This window comes from Helobdella robusta, assembly GCF_000326865.2.
Source record: "Helobdella robusta unplaced genomic scaffold HELROscaffold_93, whole genome shotgun sequence".
NCBI lineage: Eukaryota > Metazoa > Annelida > Clitellata > Rhynchobdellida > Glossiphoniidae > Helobdella > Helobdella robusta.
This window is the reverse complement of record NW_008705532.1, coordinates 234,654-258,169: the sequence shown is the minus strand read 5'-3', so window position 1 is coordinate 258,169 and position 23,516 is coordinate 234,654. Positions and strand designations below refer to the sequence as shown.

Genomic DNA, 23,516 nt, shown 5'->3' with positions numbered 1-23,516 from the left:
TTAGGAATTTTACTGAGCGGTCAACATGCAACCTAACCCAACGCAAGAAACTTCTTTTAGTTGTTGTTTCTCATGTTGAGGTTGTGTCTGCTGATGTCATTGCTCTTGTTGAAATTTCTTTGTTTTTAAAATTTTTAATGTTGATGTTATTGGGCTTATTATAATTGTTAGTTATTGTTCGGTTGATGATAAGGAAATTGTACGGTTCATGTTGTATGTTGAAAAAAATTTTACCACGGCGTAAACAAACGAGCAAATAAAATTTATGAGTGTGAAAGATATCAGCCATTATTGTTAAACATAACAGTTTCGAATTTTTTTTAATATTTATTTTAAAAAATATGTCTAATTAATCAAAGTTAATATCATATAAACATTTTGCAGACATTATTAAACATTTTGCAGTCTTATATTGAGGCTGTCGACAAATTCAGTGGCCACCTAACAACGGTGTAGCCAGGAGGAATTTGATTTCATTATTTAAAGATTATAAGAAATCAACACATAAAACAATATTTAAATTAAACTGAGCAAGAAATGAATAACAAAATATACGAACAAGCATCCACCTGATAAAACAACGTCAAAATAAACGAACGCACATCACATCCACCAGCAAAGATTACGACCTCTTGTTCATTCATTTACATCTCTTACATTTTGCTGGGTATTGAGCTGCAAACCTTTCAATCACTTTATACTGATGATTTTTTTACTGTCACTTTTGGAAAAAATTTAAAATCCAAGTTGATAATCGTTTCCCTAATCCAGTGTTTCCCAACTTTTTTCAGTTTTGGCCCCCTTGAAAATGAATTAATGGACACTTGGCCCCCTAAACTCCATCGCTAATAATTGAAAAAAAAATCAATTTGTTGAAACAATTTTTCTAATGTTCCAGTGGCTTGCTTCAGCTTCAATCGATCGATCAATCAATCAATCAATCAATCAATCAATCAATCAATCAATCAATCAATCAATCAATCAATCAATCAATCAATCAATCAATCAATCAATCAATCAATCAATCAATCAATCAATCAATCAATCAATCAATCAATCAATCAATCAATCAATCAATCAATCAATCAATCAATCAATCAATCAATCAATCAATCAATCAATCAATCAATCAATCAATCAATCAATCAATCAATCAATCAATCAATCAATCAATCAATCAATCAATCAATCAATCAATCAATCAATCAATCAATCAATCAATCAATCAATCAATCAATCAATCAATCAATCAATCAATCAATCAATCAATCAATCAATCAATCAATCAATCAATCAATCAATCAATCAATCATTCAATCAATCATTCAATCAATCAATCATTCAATCAATCAATCAATCAATAAACCAACCATCCAATCATCAATTAGTTCATAAAGCGCTATTTCCGCAATGTCCAGCAGCGCTCCTTAGTGAAATTTGTAAATAAATGGGTCTTGAGATTCGCTCTGAACTTTATAAGTGATAAAGAAGTAGTCAGAGAAGTAGGTAGAGAGTTCCAGAGAAAAGGGCCAGAAAAAGCAAATGAAGATTTAGCAAAAGAATGTTTAACACGTGTTAAGAAGAAGTGAGAACAAGAAGACGATTGTAAACCGGGACGATTAAGTTCAAATAAAATATCTCATAAGTACTTAGGAAATAATTTAGATTGAGACTTATACACTAATGTGCAAATTTTAAAAGTTATTTTATATTTTAGAGGTAACCAGTGCAAGAGATCAAGATATGGAGACACATGAGAAAAAAAAGGCACGAGGAACTGGACGAGTTTCAGAGTTAATAGGTTTAGTGTAGAATCAGGAAGACCATAATAGAGCGAGTTATAATAATCAGTCTTCGATGAAACCAAAAAAGTAACGAGACAGAAAAAAATAGGATCGTCAAGAAAAAGCAAAAGTTTTTTATTCCATGTAAATAAAATTAAAAACTTCTAGCAACACCAATGAGAAGAAAGAGACATGCTAGAATCAAAGATAAAGCCTGGACTACGAAACTTATGAGAAACATCAAGAGTTTTAGAATCTGGTAAGAGAATAAAAAGAGTAGTAATAAAGTGATTATATTTATTAAAACAAATTAATTCATACTTAGAAGGATTAAGTTTAAGACACAGATTCAGACCAAACGATAATTGAAAAAAGACATAGAGATAAATTATGAAAAGCACTATTGAGGTTAGATAAAGGAAAAGAAGTATAAATATAAGGATCATCAGCATATAGTTGACTTATAAAAGAAAAATTATCAATAATTCAAGGTAGTTCAGAAGTATAGAGTATAAATAGAAGAGGGCCAAAAATAGAGCCAATTCACCCAATTATAAAATTTTTGCTTAATTTTTCATCAAATTCAATAATTGTTCACTGAATGCTATTTTCGATAATTTATTAACAGATTTATTAGAATTAAAATTTTCAGAAAATATTATTTTATTAATGCAGGAGAAATTATGCTACTGCTACCAACACATTTGCATCTTTAACTCTATATCTGTTCTTGTTATATTCGGACGATTGAAGTCACATTCACATACAATGTAAAATTTAATCTTTCATTCCTGGTTGCTGACAAAAAAATGATGACAAATGCATTTACGTGCCGCGAATATCATTAGAGTTATTACTTCTACAAAAATTTATTATGAAGCAATATTAAGAATATTTTGAAGATGAAAACCCGTATTTCCTTTTGAATATTACGAAGAATGTGAAACGAAATAACATGGTTAATTTGTTATTATCGTTATTTTATTTCTATCCACTTGAACATAATTTATTACATTTGTATCTAGTTTTGGGTTTCATACACCTGAGTTATTTATATTTGATCTCATGTTGAAAGAGACATGCAGGCAGGTTGGGAATGGGATTTGTGACAAAAAGGATATTTTTCTGGATTGGACAAATCCTGGCTTTCGTATCACATTCAACAAAAATTTATGAAAATATTTTATTTACAATAATTGTAACATAACAGATAGTGCTGATGATCATTGAAGTAATATTAATGATAAACCTAATTATGTTTAACAATATTTTTAACAAGAAATTGAAATTTTAATGTAACAGAATATTTTACAGTTCAACTGCATTATTTTGGAAAAGGTCAGAAACAAATATGCAATTGCTGATCTTAAGAAAAAAAAGAATTGATACTCAAAAGTAGAAACTGCTAAGAAATTGAATGAAAAAAAATATAGATACAAGAAGATTAAGTAGTTTACCGCCAATTATGATACATCGGAAAGTTCGGGATTGAAGGAGGGTGATTTCAGATATATTATTAAATTTTATATCGAGCATAAAATACTTGATTCGATTTTTGAATAAAATTTATACTACTGAATAAAAATAATAATACTATTATTATTATTATTAGTAGTAGAAGTAGTAGTAGTTAGTAGTAGTAGTAGTAGTTGTGACAGTAGTAGTAGTAGTAGTAGTAGTAGTAGTAGAAGTATCATCAAATAACTCCTAAGCAAGCTTTTTATCTCAGGCCAACTTGAAAATTGTGTTGGTTTTGGAGAGTGGTGAATTTAAATATGATAACATACTTCATAATTATAGTTATGAACAGTGTTGTATAGATTAATTTTGGAAAGTAATCTGATTACAAAATACTTTTAAAATTATCTTGAGATTACTAATTACAGATTACTTTGCAATGATGTGTCCGATTACAGATTACAGATTACATCATCAAACTTTTTGAAATTACATATTACATCATAAGAATTTTATTTAACGAATGTCTCATAGTCTAATGAATTATTGAATTATTAAATTGTATTTATTTATAAAATAATTTAAAAAGTTGTATTTTTTTTAAATTTCATGAAATTTCAAACAAGTTTGAACCAGAAGTGACTTTGCTTATCCCGCTTCATAACGTTCTTGAGCAGACCAACTTTTTAACATTACGTGAGCGGTCTAACTAAAAAGCATACGACGTCAATGAATAAACTATTTTTTTTTGAATAAGTCATTTTTTTAGTTTTTTAACTTTAAATTTTAAAAATCTTAGGTATTTAAAAAAATGTATTGTTGTTGTTGATTAAAGTAATCTAAAATAAAGTAATCGTGACTCCTGTTTAGATTACAGATTACGCAGAAAATGTAATTTGGTTGCAGATTACAGATTACTTTTATAAATGATACGATTACAGATTCAAAAATATGTAATCGATAACGTAATCGGATTACTTGTAATCCGATTACTATACAACACTGGTTATGAATAATTGCATTTGTTCGTACATTTTCAGAAATTACTTGAAAGATGTTTTAGAACCAGGCGATTTGTTTTTATTCTCATTAAAACTTCAAAAACCTTAAGAACTGGCTCGCACTGGGCTTGTTTCAGCCGATGCCATACCAAATATTGAAGAAAGTTTGATTTAATTTAACTCAGACAAAAAGTAACAGTAACAATAACACACTTTAAAAAATTTTAAATTAAAAAATTTATTATTTCTCATTAGTGCTTATTGTTTACATTTGTTATTTCAATATATTTATTAACTTATTTATTTTATTAAGTCTGCTGATCTGCTGATTCATTCTTGCCTAGTTTCTCGACTCATCTTACTCTTACATCTTACTCGCCTCATTCATTGAAAAACATTTTCAAATTTCCCGTTTCTTTTTAAAAATTGTATTAAAATGCAAGCTCGGGAGGTCAGTTATTCTCATAAAATTGAATTAATTTTGTGTAATTAATTAGAAGTAAAATTAACCCTAATTGACACACACACCCCGAAAATTTTAGCTGGCTTGGTGCAGGTGAAAAAATTGAAAAATAAAATATCGCGTGACAAGATGACAAAAGACAAGTGTTTAAAAAAAAGGGGAAAATAAAGCAAAAAGGCAAAATGTCATTTTCTGAGAACTGAGCCACGTACAGGGTTGGCGGGCCGCATACAGTCCAGCTGTTTTAAACAATGTTGAATGATTTAGAAAGTATGATTTTAAACGTGAGAATTATTGACGTTTTGGCAGTTGTGAACATGCTATTCATTATTTATTGGAAAATTTGAAGCTTGTCAGTATAAAACAAATTAAAAAAATTTTGAAATGTACAATGAAATTAAAATTTAAAAAATATTTTGTAAATTTACTTTGTATACGGTTATAACTTTTAAGTTTTTTTTTGTCTTTACAAAAATTAACCTCAATGAGCAGTCAGCTTCCTAAATTTCTGTAGAAGCGGGTTAGATGACCTTTAAAAGTGTAATATGTTTATTTCTAAATCTATCCAGTATTAATCCAAATTCGAATAACCATATGTTATAGATTTAATAAAATGTTAGCATTCCCAACATTTTCATACATCTCACTATTTCTCGTTTAACTCATCCACACAACCCACCCACACAACCCACCCACATACGCATTCAGTTTTCATACGATAATCTCAGGCATTAAAAGAAAATTAAAACATGATGCGTTTCACGTTTTAAAGCTCATACGATGACAATTTTGTCTAAAGTCAGATTAAGTTTGGCAATGAAAATATTTTTATCATTCTGCAATCAAAATCTAGAAATTTTAATGTCGATATATAAAAATAAATTTAAGCTAGAATTAATAATACATTTCATACCTATAATACATGAACCAATTCAGCGCTATATAAATAATGTAAATTTTCATTACCGATAGCACACACAGAGTTTCGTATGGTAAAACTTTTGTAAAGCATACTCGGTTGCAAAGAAGCTTCGAATACCAGGTACCAGGATGGGAAGTTGACGACTCCAATACTGCTGCATGTATTTTTTAAAATCCCGTGATATAACATGCGTTGGTTAATATGTACAGAAAAATCTCAAAAAATATATTGAACTTATAATGCGCAATTGCACTCTGGCGCTTGTTGAAGACTATTAAATTAAACAATTGAAACGTTCATTATTGCTTTTTGTTGCCTGAGTCAGCAGTGCACGCAGTTTTGTGAAATTTTGAGGAGATCACCAAATGGTTTCCAAGAATCCTCCTGTTGAAAAATTTCTAGCAAATACAATTTGATACGCAACTCTAGAACGTGTTTTTATTTTATTTGATGTGGATTTTTGTTGGCAATGAAAAATAATTTTTGCTTTGGCTTTCAAACATATTCAATCACATTTCAAAAACAAAACACCTAAAAAATACGTATGAAATCAGCATATTTTTCTTCCTATCCTCCCTCCGTGGACATGAATTTCGTATGTAAATGTCGTCGCCATTATAAAAAATAAGTTTTTAGTCATTTTTGCCATTTGATTAGATTGTTTGTTTTATCACTCGTCTTCTGCATGTTAGGCTGCAGCTTGTTACATCACATAACATAACAAAGATTTTCTATAGTAATCCAAGAAGACTGAGTCTGTGACAGGATCACTCTGAGATTTTTTTAATATCCTATTTTTGCCAAGTTTGCTTTAAAGTTATTAATTGTTTTTGCGCATATTCATTCATCTCCCAGCTTGTTCCACTTTTTGACAACACGTAGCTGGTTCTTTATCGGTCCTGAGTTTTTTTTAAAAATCTTTTATTTATGCCCCCTTGTTTTACTGTTCATCCTAAGCTCAAAATATGTCACTGATTCCAAATTATCCTTTATGGTGATGATTTTGTATGCCTCAATCAAATCTCCTCTTGTTCTTCTTTTTTTAATGTTGTCAAACCACCAACTTTTAATCTGTTTTCATTTTCATTTTCAAAATATTTTCTTTAACCAGCCTGCACATATTTTTAATGTTTTAGATTTAACATGTTTTTTCTTCTTATTATATTTTTCTCATGTCCTAACTTTACCAAAATTTTAGCATTAAGGATATTTTTTATTATTTTTCCGTTCTGTGGTTTGTTGGTGAGATTGGTTGCTGCTCTCCATCTGGTGGTCATGCATGCTTTCTGGGGGGCTGACTGAGCCGGTTGATGCCATGGCTGATGTTCCTGATCTGACAAGCATATAAACAAGAAAAAACACAACCTGTTCACATAAGTACATGATTATGTATGTGCAGTGCATGCATAACCAGTAGATGTGTGTGATTTGGATGTGTGCGTGTGATTATGTGACAGGTCCCTTGGGTAGTGGCGTTTTGTTCTTCACGTTAAATGAAGAAGATCTAGTGCATGATGCGCAATAAAGCGGTGTGGGTTTGTCTAAACTTCATTGGAGTGGTGAGGGTTTCTATGTTCATGTTTACACATGACTGTGGTGTTAGCTAAAGTGAGGTAACAGATTAGTGATTGGTTGAGAAATCACTCGATCACAGCATCGTTCGTTTGAGCTGGCTTCCTAGTAAGCGTGAGTGGCTGATGCTGCGTAGTGGTGGGGTTGGTTCAGAATGTGTCTGGTCGATATCCAACTTAAGTTTTTTTTTAGTTTTAATCTTGCAGAATTTTTTATTATTATTTAAAAAATCAGAATTTGACGATTTCTGGCCCTTTTCTCTAAAACTCTCTACCTGTTTCTCTGACTACTTCTCCATCACTTACAAAGTTCAGAGCGGATCTCAAAATCCTTCTGTTTGCAAAATTCATTGAGGGGCGCTGTTGAACATCGCGGAAATAGAGCTTTATAAACTAATTGATTGATTGATTGAATGATTGATTGATTGATTGATTGATCGATTGAACGCAGAAACTGTTGCAGCATGCCAGGCAATAGTATAAATTGATAACAAAAAAAATAACTGAGAAAATAAAGTTTAAGCTAATACAGAAAATAAAATAAAGTAATGGTCTATTGGACTAGTTAATGACTTAATAAGTTAGTTTGATGATCGATAAGATAAATAGAAAACTAGATTGAATTAATGATAAAGTTTTATTGATTGCTAATAGTTTGAGGTGTCTCGTGATGAAGGTCTTATCCTGATAAGTTGATTGAGTGGCGACTTGATAGTTATGCTTGCATTGACGAAGGTTGTGTGTAGTAGTTTTGATTGGTGGAAGTAGAGGATGGATGATGTTATTTTCTACTTTATTGAGCAGTCTTGAATCGAGTGTGTTGTTGTCTGTGTGTTTTTTCATGTTGTCTTTGATGGGGTTAATGGGTTTCATTTTATTTGACACTGTGGGTTTTAAATTATATGTATGCTTTATTTGAGGACACTGATACAGCATTTGCTGCTTTGTAAAACCGTTTTTTCAAAAAATGTAATTGGAAATATAATCAATCAGTCGTTTCATTAAAAATAATTTTTTGAAACGGTTTGTTCATTTATTTAATTATTTGCTTATTAAATTTTTACCATAAAACCAAATTATTCAGTTTATTATTCATATTAATATTTTAAATATATATGCTATGTCTTCTTGATTGTGTTCACGTAAATTAATAATATAATTAAAAAAATTAATTAGAGTTCTTGAAAAAAAAATCGTGGATTTAATGATGACCACGAAAATTCGCTCTGACACTAAGCTTCATTTAATTTGATGCACGGGAGAGCGCCATTCATAATTGCAACTCAATCAGCTGGTTGAACAAACGTTGATTATAAATTGACTGATTTAATTGGTAAAGAAACAGATTTTACAATCTCTATTTAAGCAGATATGAAGTTGTGTGTCAGTTGGACCGGGATCATTTGGAAATACTGAACAAACGCCATATAGATAAGTTGGAACACTTTTTTAAACTGGTAGATGAATAAATTTTCTTTCCAGCAAGCAACATTCAATTGATGTGCTGGTCGGAAGCGATGAACGCCGTTCAAAAGTTAACAGCTTTTTAACGAAAACAAGGCACGTGTAAATTCTTTCCATTGCGAAATTTTAATTACCCCTAAAATACACACGCTTTATGAATTTATTATTATTATTATTTATTATTAATATTATTATTATATTTACAGAGCGCTAATTAAAATTAAATTTAAATATATATATATATATATATATAATTTCAAAAATTCAGCACTACTTTCAACATTGTTCAACTTTTTATATTTCTTTTTAATTTATTAATTTCAGAGAAATATAGATAACTCATCTTCAGTGCATTATATATAAGGTATGTAAGATATTTGATAAGAAGGAACAAGTAATTATTAATTTACATAAATTATTTAATTAAAACAGAAAACCAATAAAATAAATTTAATAACTATAAACAATATAAAACGCGATTTTTAAAATTTTAACGGCAAGATTGTTTATATTATGGTTGTTAAGGTAAATATCAACGCTCAGCCGAGAAGGGCGAATTAATTTATTTAATTAACTACATATTATTAATATTATTTTTACAATATTTAAAAACGTTATTATTATTATTATTATTGTTAACGTTATTATTATGTATTTGTAACATGAGAGTTGGCAGGTTTTTGCTAGCTCACTGTTTTTATTTACATTAATCGAGTTTTACATAGTTTTACAGTGTAAAAATAGGTTTAAAAGTAGCGGAAAATTATGGGGAATAAATTAATACTAAATAACTCTAATTTTAAATATTCAATTACTTTAATTTTAATTTTTAAATCAATCTTAGTAGTAAATGCAACTAAATGCCCATACTGTTTTAAAAACTACGTTAAACTCAGCAGCCATTCCTGGCGTTGTACAAAATCAACTCAAAGCAGCAACAATAATAACAATTGTACGTTTACAAAGCAACAATATTGTAATATCTCCAAACTTACTGGTTGATAATTTAAATAATACTTCTGTTAACATGGATAATAATCTAATTTCCTGTTGTTGTGGTAAACAGTGCAAAGGTAAAAAGGGCCTAAAAATGCACCAATGTTCGTGCAAAACATTCAAAAATTTAAATAATTCGATAAATTCTCCAAAGGACCCTAACGATGATTCCATCATTTTGACACCAGCAAACACTACCACCGCAGAATTACCACAACTATCACTTCCGCCTCACCATCGAGCGACTCCATCGACGTCGTCGTCAGCGGGTATCGCTGGCAGAGATACCACCACCATCGTCCCCGCTTCACCAGGTGACATCTCCGTCGTTGTCATCGTCAGCAAATACCGTCATAAAAGATACTCCACTTCCAGGGATAAAATTACCTAAAACAACAATTCAATGGTCTGAGGCCAACGCATACTTCCATTCTCAAAGATCAGCTCTACCAAACATCACCGACATTGATAACTTCACCATCAATTTCCAGTCATCAATATACAACTACTTTGCTTCAACCTACGGCACAATTAAACAACAAACAAATTCAACAACAATATTCGACAAACCAATCAACAAACTAAAGAAGGAACTGAAACAACTAAAGCTGCTAGGCCGTAACAACCACAACTTCGACCTTCAAATTAAAACGCTAAGCAAACAAATAAGATCAAGGATAGCATCAACAAAACGAAATAAACTTGAAAAAACACTTAATATCACAAACCAATTAAAACACAAATTTTGGGCGACGTGTGAAAAATTATTCAACCCGACGCCTAATTTGCTACCTCAGTTTGGCGTCGACAAATGTAAACAATTTTTCAACAACATTTTAAACGATCAATCTTGCAATAAACATTCCCTACCAAATTGGATTAAAACATTACCAAACCCTTCAATAGCCTGTGATACCAATCCTCCCACGTTTAATGAAATCTCTTCAATTATCCGGAAATGCAATTGGAGAGCATCTCCTTGCCCTTTGGACCAGATGTCAGTAATAGTTCTCAAAAAATGTCCAATACTCCACACAATCCTTCATCAGTTACTGGTTGAATGTTGGAGAACGTCATCGATTCCCTCCTGCTGGAGAAAAGGGCTGACAATTCTGATTTACAAAAAGAGAGATGCCAACGACCCAGCGAATTTCAGGCCAATAACACTTCAACCAGTATTCTTTAAAATTTTCTCCACGTTCATAAACAATAGAATATACAAATATCTGGATTCAAATAATTTCATCAATAAAAATATTCAAAAGGGCTTCTATCCCAAAGTTGATGGTGTAGTTGAACACACGCAGCTGCTGTCTCATCTGCTGAAAAACGCCAAAAGACATCAGAGAACAATTATTGTTACCCTATTAGATTTACGAAATGCTTTCGGTGAGGTTAGCCATGATCTAATTTCATTTGCTTTAAGTTATCACCACATCCCAAGTCAGATCAGCAACATGATTAGATCAATATACGCCGACTACTCGATAACTGTATCGGTGTGCAACAAACTAACCTCGCCTATCCAAGTAAAAAGGGGGGTCCTACAAGGTGACCCGAGCTCTCCATTGCTCTTCAATCTTTGTTTTAATCCTCTGATGAAAATAGTCGAAGCAAGGGAATACCAGCAGTGCGGATATATATGGGGACCTACAACCAAACTAAAATCTAGGGGTTGGCTTCAATTTGCTGACGACTCAGCAATCATTGCTAGCAGTTCTGAGGGTGCCCAGAAGTTTATCGATCTCAACCAAGCCTGGTGTAAATGGGCAGGTATGAAAATGAGAATAGATAAATGTAGTACATTTGGAATGAGAAAAATCAATGGAAAATATGAACAATTTCTACCCCAATTAACAATAAACGATGAAAAAATTCCCCATGTGAATATCAACGATCAATTTAAATACTTGGGAATAATGTACAATTTTGAAGGGAAAAACACCAGAGAGAAAAATGAATTATGTAATAAACTCAAAATTTTGCTTCAGAAAATTGGATAACTGGACACGACTGCTCAATGGAAGCTAGAAACTCTCAGACGTTTTATCCCCTCTCAAATAACATTTGAATTACGAACCTGATATGTTGCTGACCTGGATAGAATGCACTTTGGACCGCCTTTTAATAGAGGCAGTAAGAGAATGGCTGTCTCTGCCCATAAGCAGCTGCATCGCTGAAGTTATCTCGATGCCGTATAAAACTGGGGGCCTCAACATCAAATTGCTGAAACAACACGCCGAGGAAATAAGACTGCTGTGGAATGAATCTCATAACTCCTACAGAAAGATTGACGACCTCATTCCAAAAAATGATGGAATAGAATCAGCAATAAATTCCCTACAACAACAACAATATGAAACGAATTTCAATCATCTATTGCTGTTGCGATGCCAAGGTGCTCTTGTGAGGTCAATAAAAGAGCATATCAATAGCTCCGAGATAACACGATGGTCCAGGTCAACTGTAAAACTATCAGAGGTCCTCTATAAATTCACCAGAAAAATATCTTATTCAACAGCTACCTACTAATGCTAACCTCTTCAGGTGGGGTAAATCTACTAAAGCATCATGTTTGCTTTGTAATGCAGTACAAACAAACAAACATGTCCTATCAAATTGTGGCTCCGCCTCTGCACTGAGCAGATATTTAAACCGCCACAACAAAATTCTCACAATAATTATTGATAACATAAAAGCAAATGCAAGGCCGGGTATCGAAATATTTGCAGACGTAGAAAAAGATTTGGTGCGTCCAGTAACGGATCTGTTCAAATCACTCCGACCCGACATCGCAGTCTGTAACGAAGATACTATTGAAATACTCGAACTGACCGTGTGCCATGAAACAAACTTTATGAAATCAAAACAATATAAAATAAATACTTAAATAATTTAAAAAATAATATTGTAGATGATTTTAAACATTTCAATATTTTAATTAAAACTTTTGAAATATCGCCTATAGGTTTTTATAATCCTTTTATTCTGTCTCTAATCGATATAAATTGGACTGATAATTTTCGATATAGCTTAATCAATAGTGTAATATCGTCATCTTATGCTTTGTACTGCGATAGAAACAATACGTGAACAAACTGTTACCAATTTTTATACAAGCTATCGCCATGGCACTTATTTCACTTGATGACTATTCATATTATTTTATCATTTTAATTATATTTAACTAATTTTAACATTTTATTGACATATTTTATTTTGATTATTTATGATTTTACTGGTCTGAATAATAAAAGAGTTTACATTATCATCGCTGTGGTTCTTCTTGCTTCTTGTGATGATGTTCCATTTGCCAGTGATATTTGCCCTGTGGGTTGTGGCGTTGGTATCTACATGTTGGCACTGTTGTTGTTGTTAATAATTACTAAATAGTAAATTGTAAGTACCCCTAAAATACACAAGCTTTATGAATATTTTATTATTATTATTTATAAATAATAATTATTATTATAAATTATAATTATTATTATTATATTTACAGAGCGCTAATTAAAATTAAATTTAAATATATATATATATATATATATATATATATATATATAATTATATATGTGTGCAGTTTTGTATGTGTATAGGTGTGTGTGTGTTTGTGTGGGTATTATAAAGAGTTTTTTAAAATTAATAATTATTATTTTACATTATTTTATGATGAAATATAGTTATTACTATAATACAAATTACTACTTTAATATGAAGTGATTTAAAAATATTGACAAATCATTGTTAACATTCTGCTAAATTGATTAATTGATTAAATAATTAATTGATTGAATAATTATATCGAAATATTCGTGCATTGCATAAACTTGTGAAAACAATCACACAAACAGAAGATGAAGTGATTTCATTTACAGAAAAACTGCTTATCATACACGCCTCGAATATGAAACGTATTATTCATTTATAATCTTTTTTTTTCTTCGTACTACAAACATATTTCAATTTCATGTGATTCTTTAAAAAAATGAATTAAAACTATAAAAGCAGAGAAATTTCTTTCATCTGGAATCTCAGCTGGGAAGTCTCCATCTTGAGGTGGTTCCCAAGAGACTGTTGAATGCTGGCTGCAAACTCTTCTTCGAAAATAACTTTTAATCTTTCCTTGATTTAGCGCAACTGAATTTTTTAAACATCGAATTAATAAATCACTTGATCGTGCCGATGATGATGTATTTTGGACAAGCAAATGAAGATCAGTTGGCCGATTTATGGATTGGTTCCAGATTTATTGTTTTTAGATTTATTCATCAAAAATTATGCCAATTTTTATTACTAAAATACAGGTGCGATCGTAATGCACAAACAATTTTTAACAATAATTTAAAATATTACAACTGCACAATATTATTTTTAATTATTACGATTGCCATAAAGTGAACAAAAACACTGATATAAAAAGACATCACTTCCTTGCTTTATTAAATCATAAAATTTTTGACAAAAATTGTTCTTTGCAACTACTTGTAAATCACGAATCAACTTTTACTGAATCAAATCTTCCTGAAACAAACTATTTTTATAAAAAAAATGTTTTGAAAAATTTTCTTCTACCATATTGAGTTTATTCAAAAAATTCTTCAAATACCCATTCATCTTTTTAATTTTTCCACCTCCACCTAAAAAGTAAAAACTCTTCACCCCTTATTTGATGATAACAAAACAATGTTGTGCACACGTTATATCATGTAAATTACAGTTTGGAATCTTCTAGCATGAACTGAACACTGCAGGTTCCTGGTGTCACTGGGCCAATTTGCCTGCAGCTGTCATCCTTTGCAGCCACCTAAACGTTGACTAACACAAATCATCTTCACTCTCGATTGATCGTGCTATCATATGCAAGCCTATGACAAAGTTCAAAATTTATCAGTTTTTCATCTAATTATGCTTTGATTACAAAATTTATAATCCTGTAATATATTTACTGCCAGCTCAATCATCTTAGGTTGTCATTCACCTCGCAAACATTTCTATCCAATCAGCGATAGGCATCACCAACTTTTTTTATTTTAATAATAATAATAATTATTATTTTTGTTATAACCATCACTTTGTGTTGCTTTCATAAAAATTGATTTTAATTTTAAATGATTGTTGACCTGTATGCTGTTTAATATTATCTAAATTCAGATTGTGCCATTATCACCAGGGTGTTGCTAAAAAATAATTTAAAATTAGTTGATTTAATTTCTTCTTTTTCTTCTCCATCTTCTTTTCTTCTTTTTCTTCTTTTTTTCTTCTTCTTCTTCTCATTATTATTATTATTACTATTATTATTATTATGTATTTAATCTAAATTCGTGGTTTAAAATATACTGGAAGATAGTTATTTAAATTGTTGGCATTGTTGTTGGAACTGAATAAGCGAAGTCGTTTATTTCATTTTGTTACGTAGCAAAAATGTTATTTCCATAGTTGGCCAGTTTCAAAAGAGTAATAAAATTGTGAACTAATACATTTTCCGCTATTGTAAAAGTGGTTTAATTAAATAGGATATTTAGGGTGACTTTTTTCAATCTTGGGTGTATTTTGATTAAAATGAATGATAAAAAAATAAACGGACATAGATTGTGGAATATGTTAGTAAAAACAGAAATTGTTTATCAAAAATTAAACTCTGAATGAAATGTTTGAAGTATCGAAAGAGAATAGAATAGAACATCTCACTAGTTTTGTTTCGCTTAGTTTAGAATACAAAACCTTGCTACAACATAACCATTAGGTACATGAAACTGCATCAACACGACTGTTCCATGCAACTACAACACGTTTAGTGCCATCCAGTTTCACCATTTCAAATGATGGTGTATCTTCTAAAAAACAAGATGTTGAAAAATCATTTTAGAATAGAAATGAAAAATTTGTTGGAATTTTCAGCCCTTTTTGAAAATTGAAATCAAACTTGGATGAAAAATATATGACTTCATACGACTTCCAAAATGTCCGACTTCAGCAAGAACTTTCCCTTTCCTACCGACTTCGACCAATTTCAAAACATGATTAACATTTCGTTAGCAAGGAAGCAACTCAATAGCATTTAAGTATGCAGACGTTGGGATTTGTTTAAAGGCACCACATGTAGGAAACTTACAGCTTATGAAAATGAGAAGCCTACTGCACGATAAAAATAATTCCTCAAAGAGCACTTAATTTTGGACGCTCCTTCCAAGAGCTGCTGAATCAAACATGAACTGGAAACTTTTGAAGATGCCTGTTGGTGTTATTATTATTATTATTATTTGTGCTATTATTATTAATTTTTCAGTTGCTGATGTTGTAGCATTACTTATAGTAACAGTAATAATAATGCTTATAATAAAAAATCAAACATTGATAAGAAAAACTGCGGAATTATCCATGTCACAGTTGTATAGAAAATTTATATACAGCTCGTTCCATATAATGAATTTATTAACAGTTCTAGAACAATTTAAAAAACAAACAGATAAATAAATAAATTGAATAGGCAAATACAACAGTTTATAAATTCAGACCACAAAAACCAAAAACGTGCATACATAACCAAAATGAACAACATGGGTACATGATGTTGGAAAAACATAAAAACACAAAGGTGGAAAACCTCATAAAGACAAAACATGGTGTCACAACATGGTGTCACAACATGGAGACACAGCATAGACATAACATGGAGACACAGCATAGAGAGTAGAAACACGGCATAGAGACACAACATAGTGACACAACTTAGGCACAACATAGAGACAAAACATAGACAGACCATAAAGTCACAACATAGAGACAAAACATAGAGACCCAATATAGAGAAACAACATTGAGACACAACTGAGACACAGTATGGAGACAAAAAATAGAGACACAGTATAAAGACACAACATGGAGACACAACATAGAGACACAACATAGAGACACAAAATTAAGACACAACGTAGAGAAACAACATAAAAACAAAACATAAAGATCCAGCATGAAGACACAACAGATACAGAACATAGAGACACAACGTGGAGACGTAACATGAAGACGTAACATGAAGACAAAACATAGAGATAACATAAGGCACAACATAAAGACACAGCGTAGAGACACAACATAAAGACAAAACATGAAAATACAACATAGAGACCCAATATAGACGCAACATAGAAAGAGAACATAGAGACACAACATAAAGGCACAACATAAAGACACAACATAGAGACACAACACAGACACAACACAGACAGAACATGGAGACACAACATGGAGACACAACATAGAGACACAACATGGAGACACAACATAGAGACACAACATGGAGACACAACACAGACACAACATAGAGACACAACATGAAGACACGAGATAGAGACACAACATGAAGACACGAGATAGAGACACAACACAGACACAACACAGACACAACACAGACACAACATGGAGACACAACATGGAGATACAGCATAGACACAACGTAAAAACACAACACAGCGACACAACATATGCCTAAGTACACTTTTTAATGCACACAATGAAAATTCCAACACATCATGCACGGACAGCATGAACATTTTATAATAACGAAAACAACATATACACAACAAAAACACACATACATATTTGCACACTATACAATACAAACTAATCATAATTCTAACTGCACACACACACATTTATATATATACATATATATATATCATATAGACATTATATTTACATATTTAGTTATTTATTATTTATATTTTTTATGTTTGATGACTGTCGTACAAGCTTTGCAAAATTCTGGTTTTTATCAATAAAATGAAATGTAATGAAATTTCATATACCATTAATTAATATAAACAAATCATTTATAATAATCATATATACAATATATTTTTATAATTTTACAAACATTTTACATAAAAATCATACATACAGGTCATGTATACAAATTATATTTACAAATCATAAATCATTAAAGTAATATATATAATTTATTAAAGTAATTATATATATATATTTTTTTTTTTACAATATTCTATAAATTCTACCGAATGTTTAGCGTTATGTTTGTAGTTCGTTTGAAACTACAAACATATTAACGCCAAACATTCGGTAGAATTTATAGAATATTGTAAAAATTATGGTCTATTACCAACATATATATATATATATATATATATATATATATATATATATATATATATATATATATATATATATTATACATTCAAATTACAAACACAAATTATACATGCAAGGCATTCAAAACATTCAACTCATATATGTGAATCACAGATACAAATCATAAACACGATTCATACTTACAAGTCATACATACAAGTTTCATATACAAATAATACATACAAATCATATATACAAGTCGTATATACAAATTAGACATCCAATCATGCACAATAAAAATCATACAGAGGAATAAAATGTGCACATCAGAAACATGCAGTATATATTGCCAGCATCCACACAACCAGTATACACAAACTCCACATGTACATTCAAAGAGTAGAACGAGCAGAGATAAGCATGGCAAATACAAAACATGGATGCAAGCAGTGCCTGTACATTATCGCACAGATACACAACATAGATGAACATCTAAGATACCAGAATAGAAGCATAACACTCTTCCAACATAAATATACGAAATACGTTTTAAAAAAATTCGCAGCAAGTTTTGGTCCGTACTAAAATAAGATACCGTCACATAAAATATGCTCGTAGGATATTTAGCGAGCAGGCATATATAACTGCGGCGCACAACACTTTTAGTCCGGAACAGCCCTACTGTCCTAAAGATAGTGCTTCATTTAGTGATAAGAATAATAATTAGAAAATATTGGCATTCACATAAGTAACTCGCATTCGTCGTGAGCTCTCAGTCAGACACCTTGGATGATTGTGTACGAGCCTTTGTAACATGCACACTTCATTGCTTTCCAATTATACAGGCTATTTACACGATGCAGAAATGCACTTTATGATGGGATGCTTCATGCCTGTGCATGTAAGAAGTGACGCAAATTATGCCTCTAATGTCCGACAACCAACGACGAGCATGGCCGTTCCATTGCTGCTGCTCATAGTCAGAGACTCTGCTTCAACAATCGTCATCTCAACAAAATCTAAAAATTCACTAATAATATTTTTACTTTTTTTTTATAATCATTGTGTAGTTTAAATAAAACGCGCCGACATATTTCCGTAGATCATCATCACATCTTAACCACCATCTTCTTTTTACAAACGACTTTATTATCTTTGTCTCCCAACATCATCACAACCATCTACTCATCATCATCATCATCATCCATTATCATCTCATCATCGTCTTCACAGTCATCATCATCAGACCCTTCTTCGTTTTCAACACCATCAATTTAGTTCCAACAGCGTTTACCATAGCTCCATTCCACCAAACGATCGTTAACTCGTTAAAATTCATCGCCACGTGCATAAACTCACGCACAGTTCATCATTCCAACTAATCAGAGCCAACATCTGACCCAAAATCTGATTAACAGTTTGCATATATCGAATTGTAAATAGAATAACAAATTAACGTTATAATTAAATTAACGTCATGGTGAGTAAAACTGCAAAACATCACAACAACATAAAAAGACTAAAACACGACCATACAACAGCATTCTTTCAACGCTCCGCTGTTTTGTTAAAACAGCCGATAAGCAATTAATTTAAATAGTCACCATTATTTTCCAACAATGACCAACCAACCAACCGACCGACCACCATCAACCGACCGACCACCACCAACAACAACAACACGGCACAGCAAAAAACGTGCAATATAACAACCGACTAACTTGCAGCATCGAATTGAACACAACACAGAACAACACAGAACAACCCAGCACAAGACATCAAAACGCGATAGAAAAAATAGTTTGAATACATATAATAAAGAAATATTGACAAGAAGAAGCTGAATCAAAAAATTCAATTTTAATGTATATTTTTATTGTTTTTAAAACTTTAAAAAAGTGGAAAAGTTCGAACGGAAATGGTTTTTCGGTCGTTTGATCAGTTGATCTTTGATGCTTATTTAATGGATTGAAATGTGGCTTGAAAATCTGAGCATAAACTAAATGTTTGTGTTCAAGTATAACGAACGAAATTTTTTTATGATTTTAGTTAAAAATCCTCTCCCAACTATTTGATTTTTTTCAACTTTTTTAAAATATTACGTAAGCATCATATATTTTTTTAACAAACAAGTTTTGTTCAAATAGCAAGTGATACCTAAAATAGGAATAAGCTCTTATTTTTTCTATTTCATCTTCGCACAAATTGAAAATCACCTAAGAACATAAAAAAGAAAAAGGCATAAATCTGAGTAGAAATGTGAGAGCTTCCTGGTCATAAAAAAATTAATATATGCATGTCGAGCTGTAACGCTTTGACAGAAAACATAAACAACCTAAACTGCATAAACCATAAACATAACGGGAAAAATATTTAACAAACTTTATTCACGCACAAACGCACGCACACACACACATACACACGCACACACACACACTCATTGCAGTCTTAGAAAAATGCATGAAATTCAATTGGCGTTTGAAAATTGACAAAATATGTTATAAACATTGAACCCATAAAGTAAATAATATGGATGTAAAAAAGAATTGTAATAAGCAAACTTAATCATGATAAGTGAAATGGATGTTTTAATACATAAATACATAAATAATATGGTGTGATAGACAAATTTGTGGAAAATAATGTGATGAGTTAGAAATAGTGTAAAAATGACACTGAAGTTTGTTGAGATGAAATATTTCAGAAGATTCGGGCTCCAAGATACGCAAGTTATTCAATATATCATCAATTGAGATATATTTTTCACTCAAATTAATTTTTCCTATTAAATGTTTCTCATCATTATTTTATTTTTAATTTATTTTGGGCATGTTATGTTTACGAAGAATGGCTTTAGGGGCAATTAACAAAAAGAATTGAATAAATCAACATATGTTTGAAGTAAAATGATCGTCAAGTAATGTTGTATATATGAGTAGTTGGGCAAAAAATGATGATCATGTTATGAATTATGCAAAATTATTAACAATAAATTGTTCCTAATTAGTTTATATATTTTTAAAAATGGTTCGTGATATGAGATGAAGCTTCATGAGGAGATGTAAAATTTTTAAAGAACATCTCTGGTGGAGAAGTGAACTGAAAAAACCCACAGGAAATGGTACTATATTCTGTCCGGCGAAAACATTCAATCTCTATTTCGAGAGTTGTCTTGAAACATAAATTATTGCGCCACAAATTTTTATAAAATGTATTTGAAAGATTTCTTTACTTAGATTGCTTCATTGAGACTTTCGGCAAATTAATATCTTTTTCTATGAATATTTTCACCATGATTTTTAGACTTTTAATAGTTTGTATTATTTTTAATAATGCTGATTTAAGAAATCGTTCATAAACTAATATGTCAATAATTTTGATTTAGGCTATATTCAAAATTAAATTACATTTTAATAATTTCAATCATCATTTGTAATAAATTCATATAATTAAAAATTTGGTAAATTTTTTTGTAAGAAATATAAATTAATATAAAAACAAAAATCTATGACAGCCATTGTGTTCTAAAATTTGTTAGCGAGGAACTGCATTAACACCTCCTTCATTTCGGTAACATACGAAATTCTGAAAAAATTTACACAATGGCACACAATCTGCTACCATTATATACAACAAATTAATTTTCGTGAAGGAATGATGTTAAAATGATTAATTTAAAACACCATTACTAGAAAAAAGCATAAAGTACAAGACAAAAATAGAAAAACCACTTCAAGGGGTTTATTAAAGTCTTTTCCAATATTTAGAGATGTCCACTCCCAGCGTACGTGATAACACCTGAAACCATGCACCACCTGCAACCATGCACTCCTCAGAAACCATGCACTCCCTCTTGAAATCATGCACTCCCTCCTGAAATCATGCACCCCCTAAAAAACATGCATCCTCCACGTTGCATGCAATAAATATAGACGGTGGCTTTACCTAAAAGTTTTTTTAGTGGGAGTTGTTTTTATAAAAAAAACGTAGGTGACATTTTTCGGCTTATTCGGTATTTTTCTTTTTTTTAAATTTTTATACAGCATTCATTTGCTTTTGTGAGAAGCAGAACTCTAACAATTTTTAGTTGAAATTTACACAAACTTTTGTTGAATTAAATATCACCCTAAAAAAACTATTCATTAAAGAAAGGCTTCGACCCAAAACAGGTTCAAGTGCCTCTAACAATTATATTACCATGCCGTCCAACTTATGTGAGGCAACAGTTGAACATCAAATGTTATTCCGCTGCATATTTTTATAGGGATGAAAATTTAGAGGGGGGAAAACTTACCCAAAACAGTTCAACATTAGTGAACGTTGAACAGCATGAGAAAACATTTTCAAACATCTCAGAAACAAATCCAGTCACAACAAGAACGTAGTTTCAATAACGTTCATAATTTAATGTGTAATAATACACACAACGTACCAACATAATGAAAACAACAAACACACACATACACACAACGTACCAACATAGCGTACAACATACACACACAAAACAATCTACAACTCAAGAACAACATGCAAAACGTTGAAAGAAGTGAGCACATGAGATGTGATGTTTCCATTGTGTCACAGGCAACAAACATTTGCATCGTCATCAACATTCTTGTCAACAACATTCTGAACGTTTTTATTATTATATTATTATTTATTTTATTACTATTATTATTTTTATATTAAACTATATCCATTAAAACAAATTTTGTTATTCCAGTCGAAATGTGAGTAATAATAAATAAGACGATGTACAACCAATAGGAAACCCTGTTTAAATGTTTTTAATCACAACTCACGCCACACCGAAGTTATACGATTCCAATTTTTCGTCTTTTTATTTATTTTTAACAAATTTATCAGTCAGATTTTTATTCCAATATCGCTAATGGTGGCATAATTTTGATTCATCTGCATCCGCATCGGCGTTATAAGGACTACGCGATGTTTACGTCGCTTGTATTTTATATGTGGGATTTGATTATTTCATATATTTCTCATCATTTATTTATTATTTTCTGCTCTTATATATATTATTTATTTTTATAATTGTTTTTGTTTATATTATTCAAATATTATTTGAATATAAATATTATATTATTACTGTAATGAATATCATAATTTGTATAGGTTACTGGAAACCTTGCTCGAATGTACGTTGAGCTCTTCGTAATCAGAATGCAATAGTTATGCATTATTATTATTCGGATGTTGCAGCACAGAATGCTAGAAAGGACGATGACAGCCAGCACCACAACGATGACAAATGAACATACAACATTACTTCATATTAACGTTATTAAGACATGAAAATGATAAGCGTGATGAAATGTTGGGTAACAAAAATATAAAGTTGGAATGTTTTTGCTAAAAGAACAGTATAAAAAAACAGAAGATGTGGTATGAAAAAAAAAATTTAATGTTAAGTGCATGGTATCGCCTTGACCAATCCATAACAAAAAATTAAAATTTACATAGAATTATGCACGGTAAACAGTAACTTTAGTTCTGGGTTGAGATAGTAATTGAGCAGCAGTATAAAAAGTTAGTAACGAAAACATTTTATTCTGATTTCTAGTGTGGAAATTAAACTGCATTTTTATGACGTTGAAGATTTTTACTAGTAACTTACCGAGCAACTTATCGAGTGTGTGTCATTGATGAAGCTTGTCAGGGTTCTTTGTTCTGGCTCGTATCTCCGTCCGCCACACAAACCTGCATGCTTATCACACTTGCGGAGTCCCTGTTTAAAAGTTATTGTGAGTG

General features: G+C 30.9%; 2 protein-coding genes across 2 annotated transcripts; both read left to right on the top strand.

The window, feature by feature from the left end:
- Nucleotides 1-9,325: 9,325 nt before the first annotated feature.
- Nucleotides 9,326-13,775, top strand: HELRODRAFT_182804 (hypothetical protein; the record flags this gene model as incomplete). Its single annotated transcript, XM_009033532.1, has 4 exons — nucleotides 9,326-9,339; nucleotides 9,866-9,920; nucleotides 9,974-10,714; nucleotides 13,668-13,775. 4 exons carry the CDS (start codon nucleotides 9,326-9,328, stop codon nucleotides 13,773-13,775), a joined length of 918 nt encoding a protein of 305 aa, XP_009031780.1.
- Nucleotides 13,776-18,131: 4,356 nt separating this feature from the next.
- HELRODRAFT_182803 (hypothetical protein) lies at nucleotides 18,132-19,553 on the top strand (the record flags this gene model as incomplete). The annotated part of the gene is made up of 4 exons (XM_009033531.1): nucleotides 18,132-18,321; nucleotides 18,593-18,726; nucleotides 19,113-19,164; nucleotides 19,438-19,553. The coding sequence occupies 4 exons, from the start codon at nucleotides 18,132-18,134 to the stop codon at nucleotides 19,551-19,553; spliced, it is 492 nt and encodes a 163-aa protein (XP_009031779.1).
- Nucleotides 19,554-23,516: the final 3,963 nt, after the last annotated feature.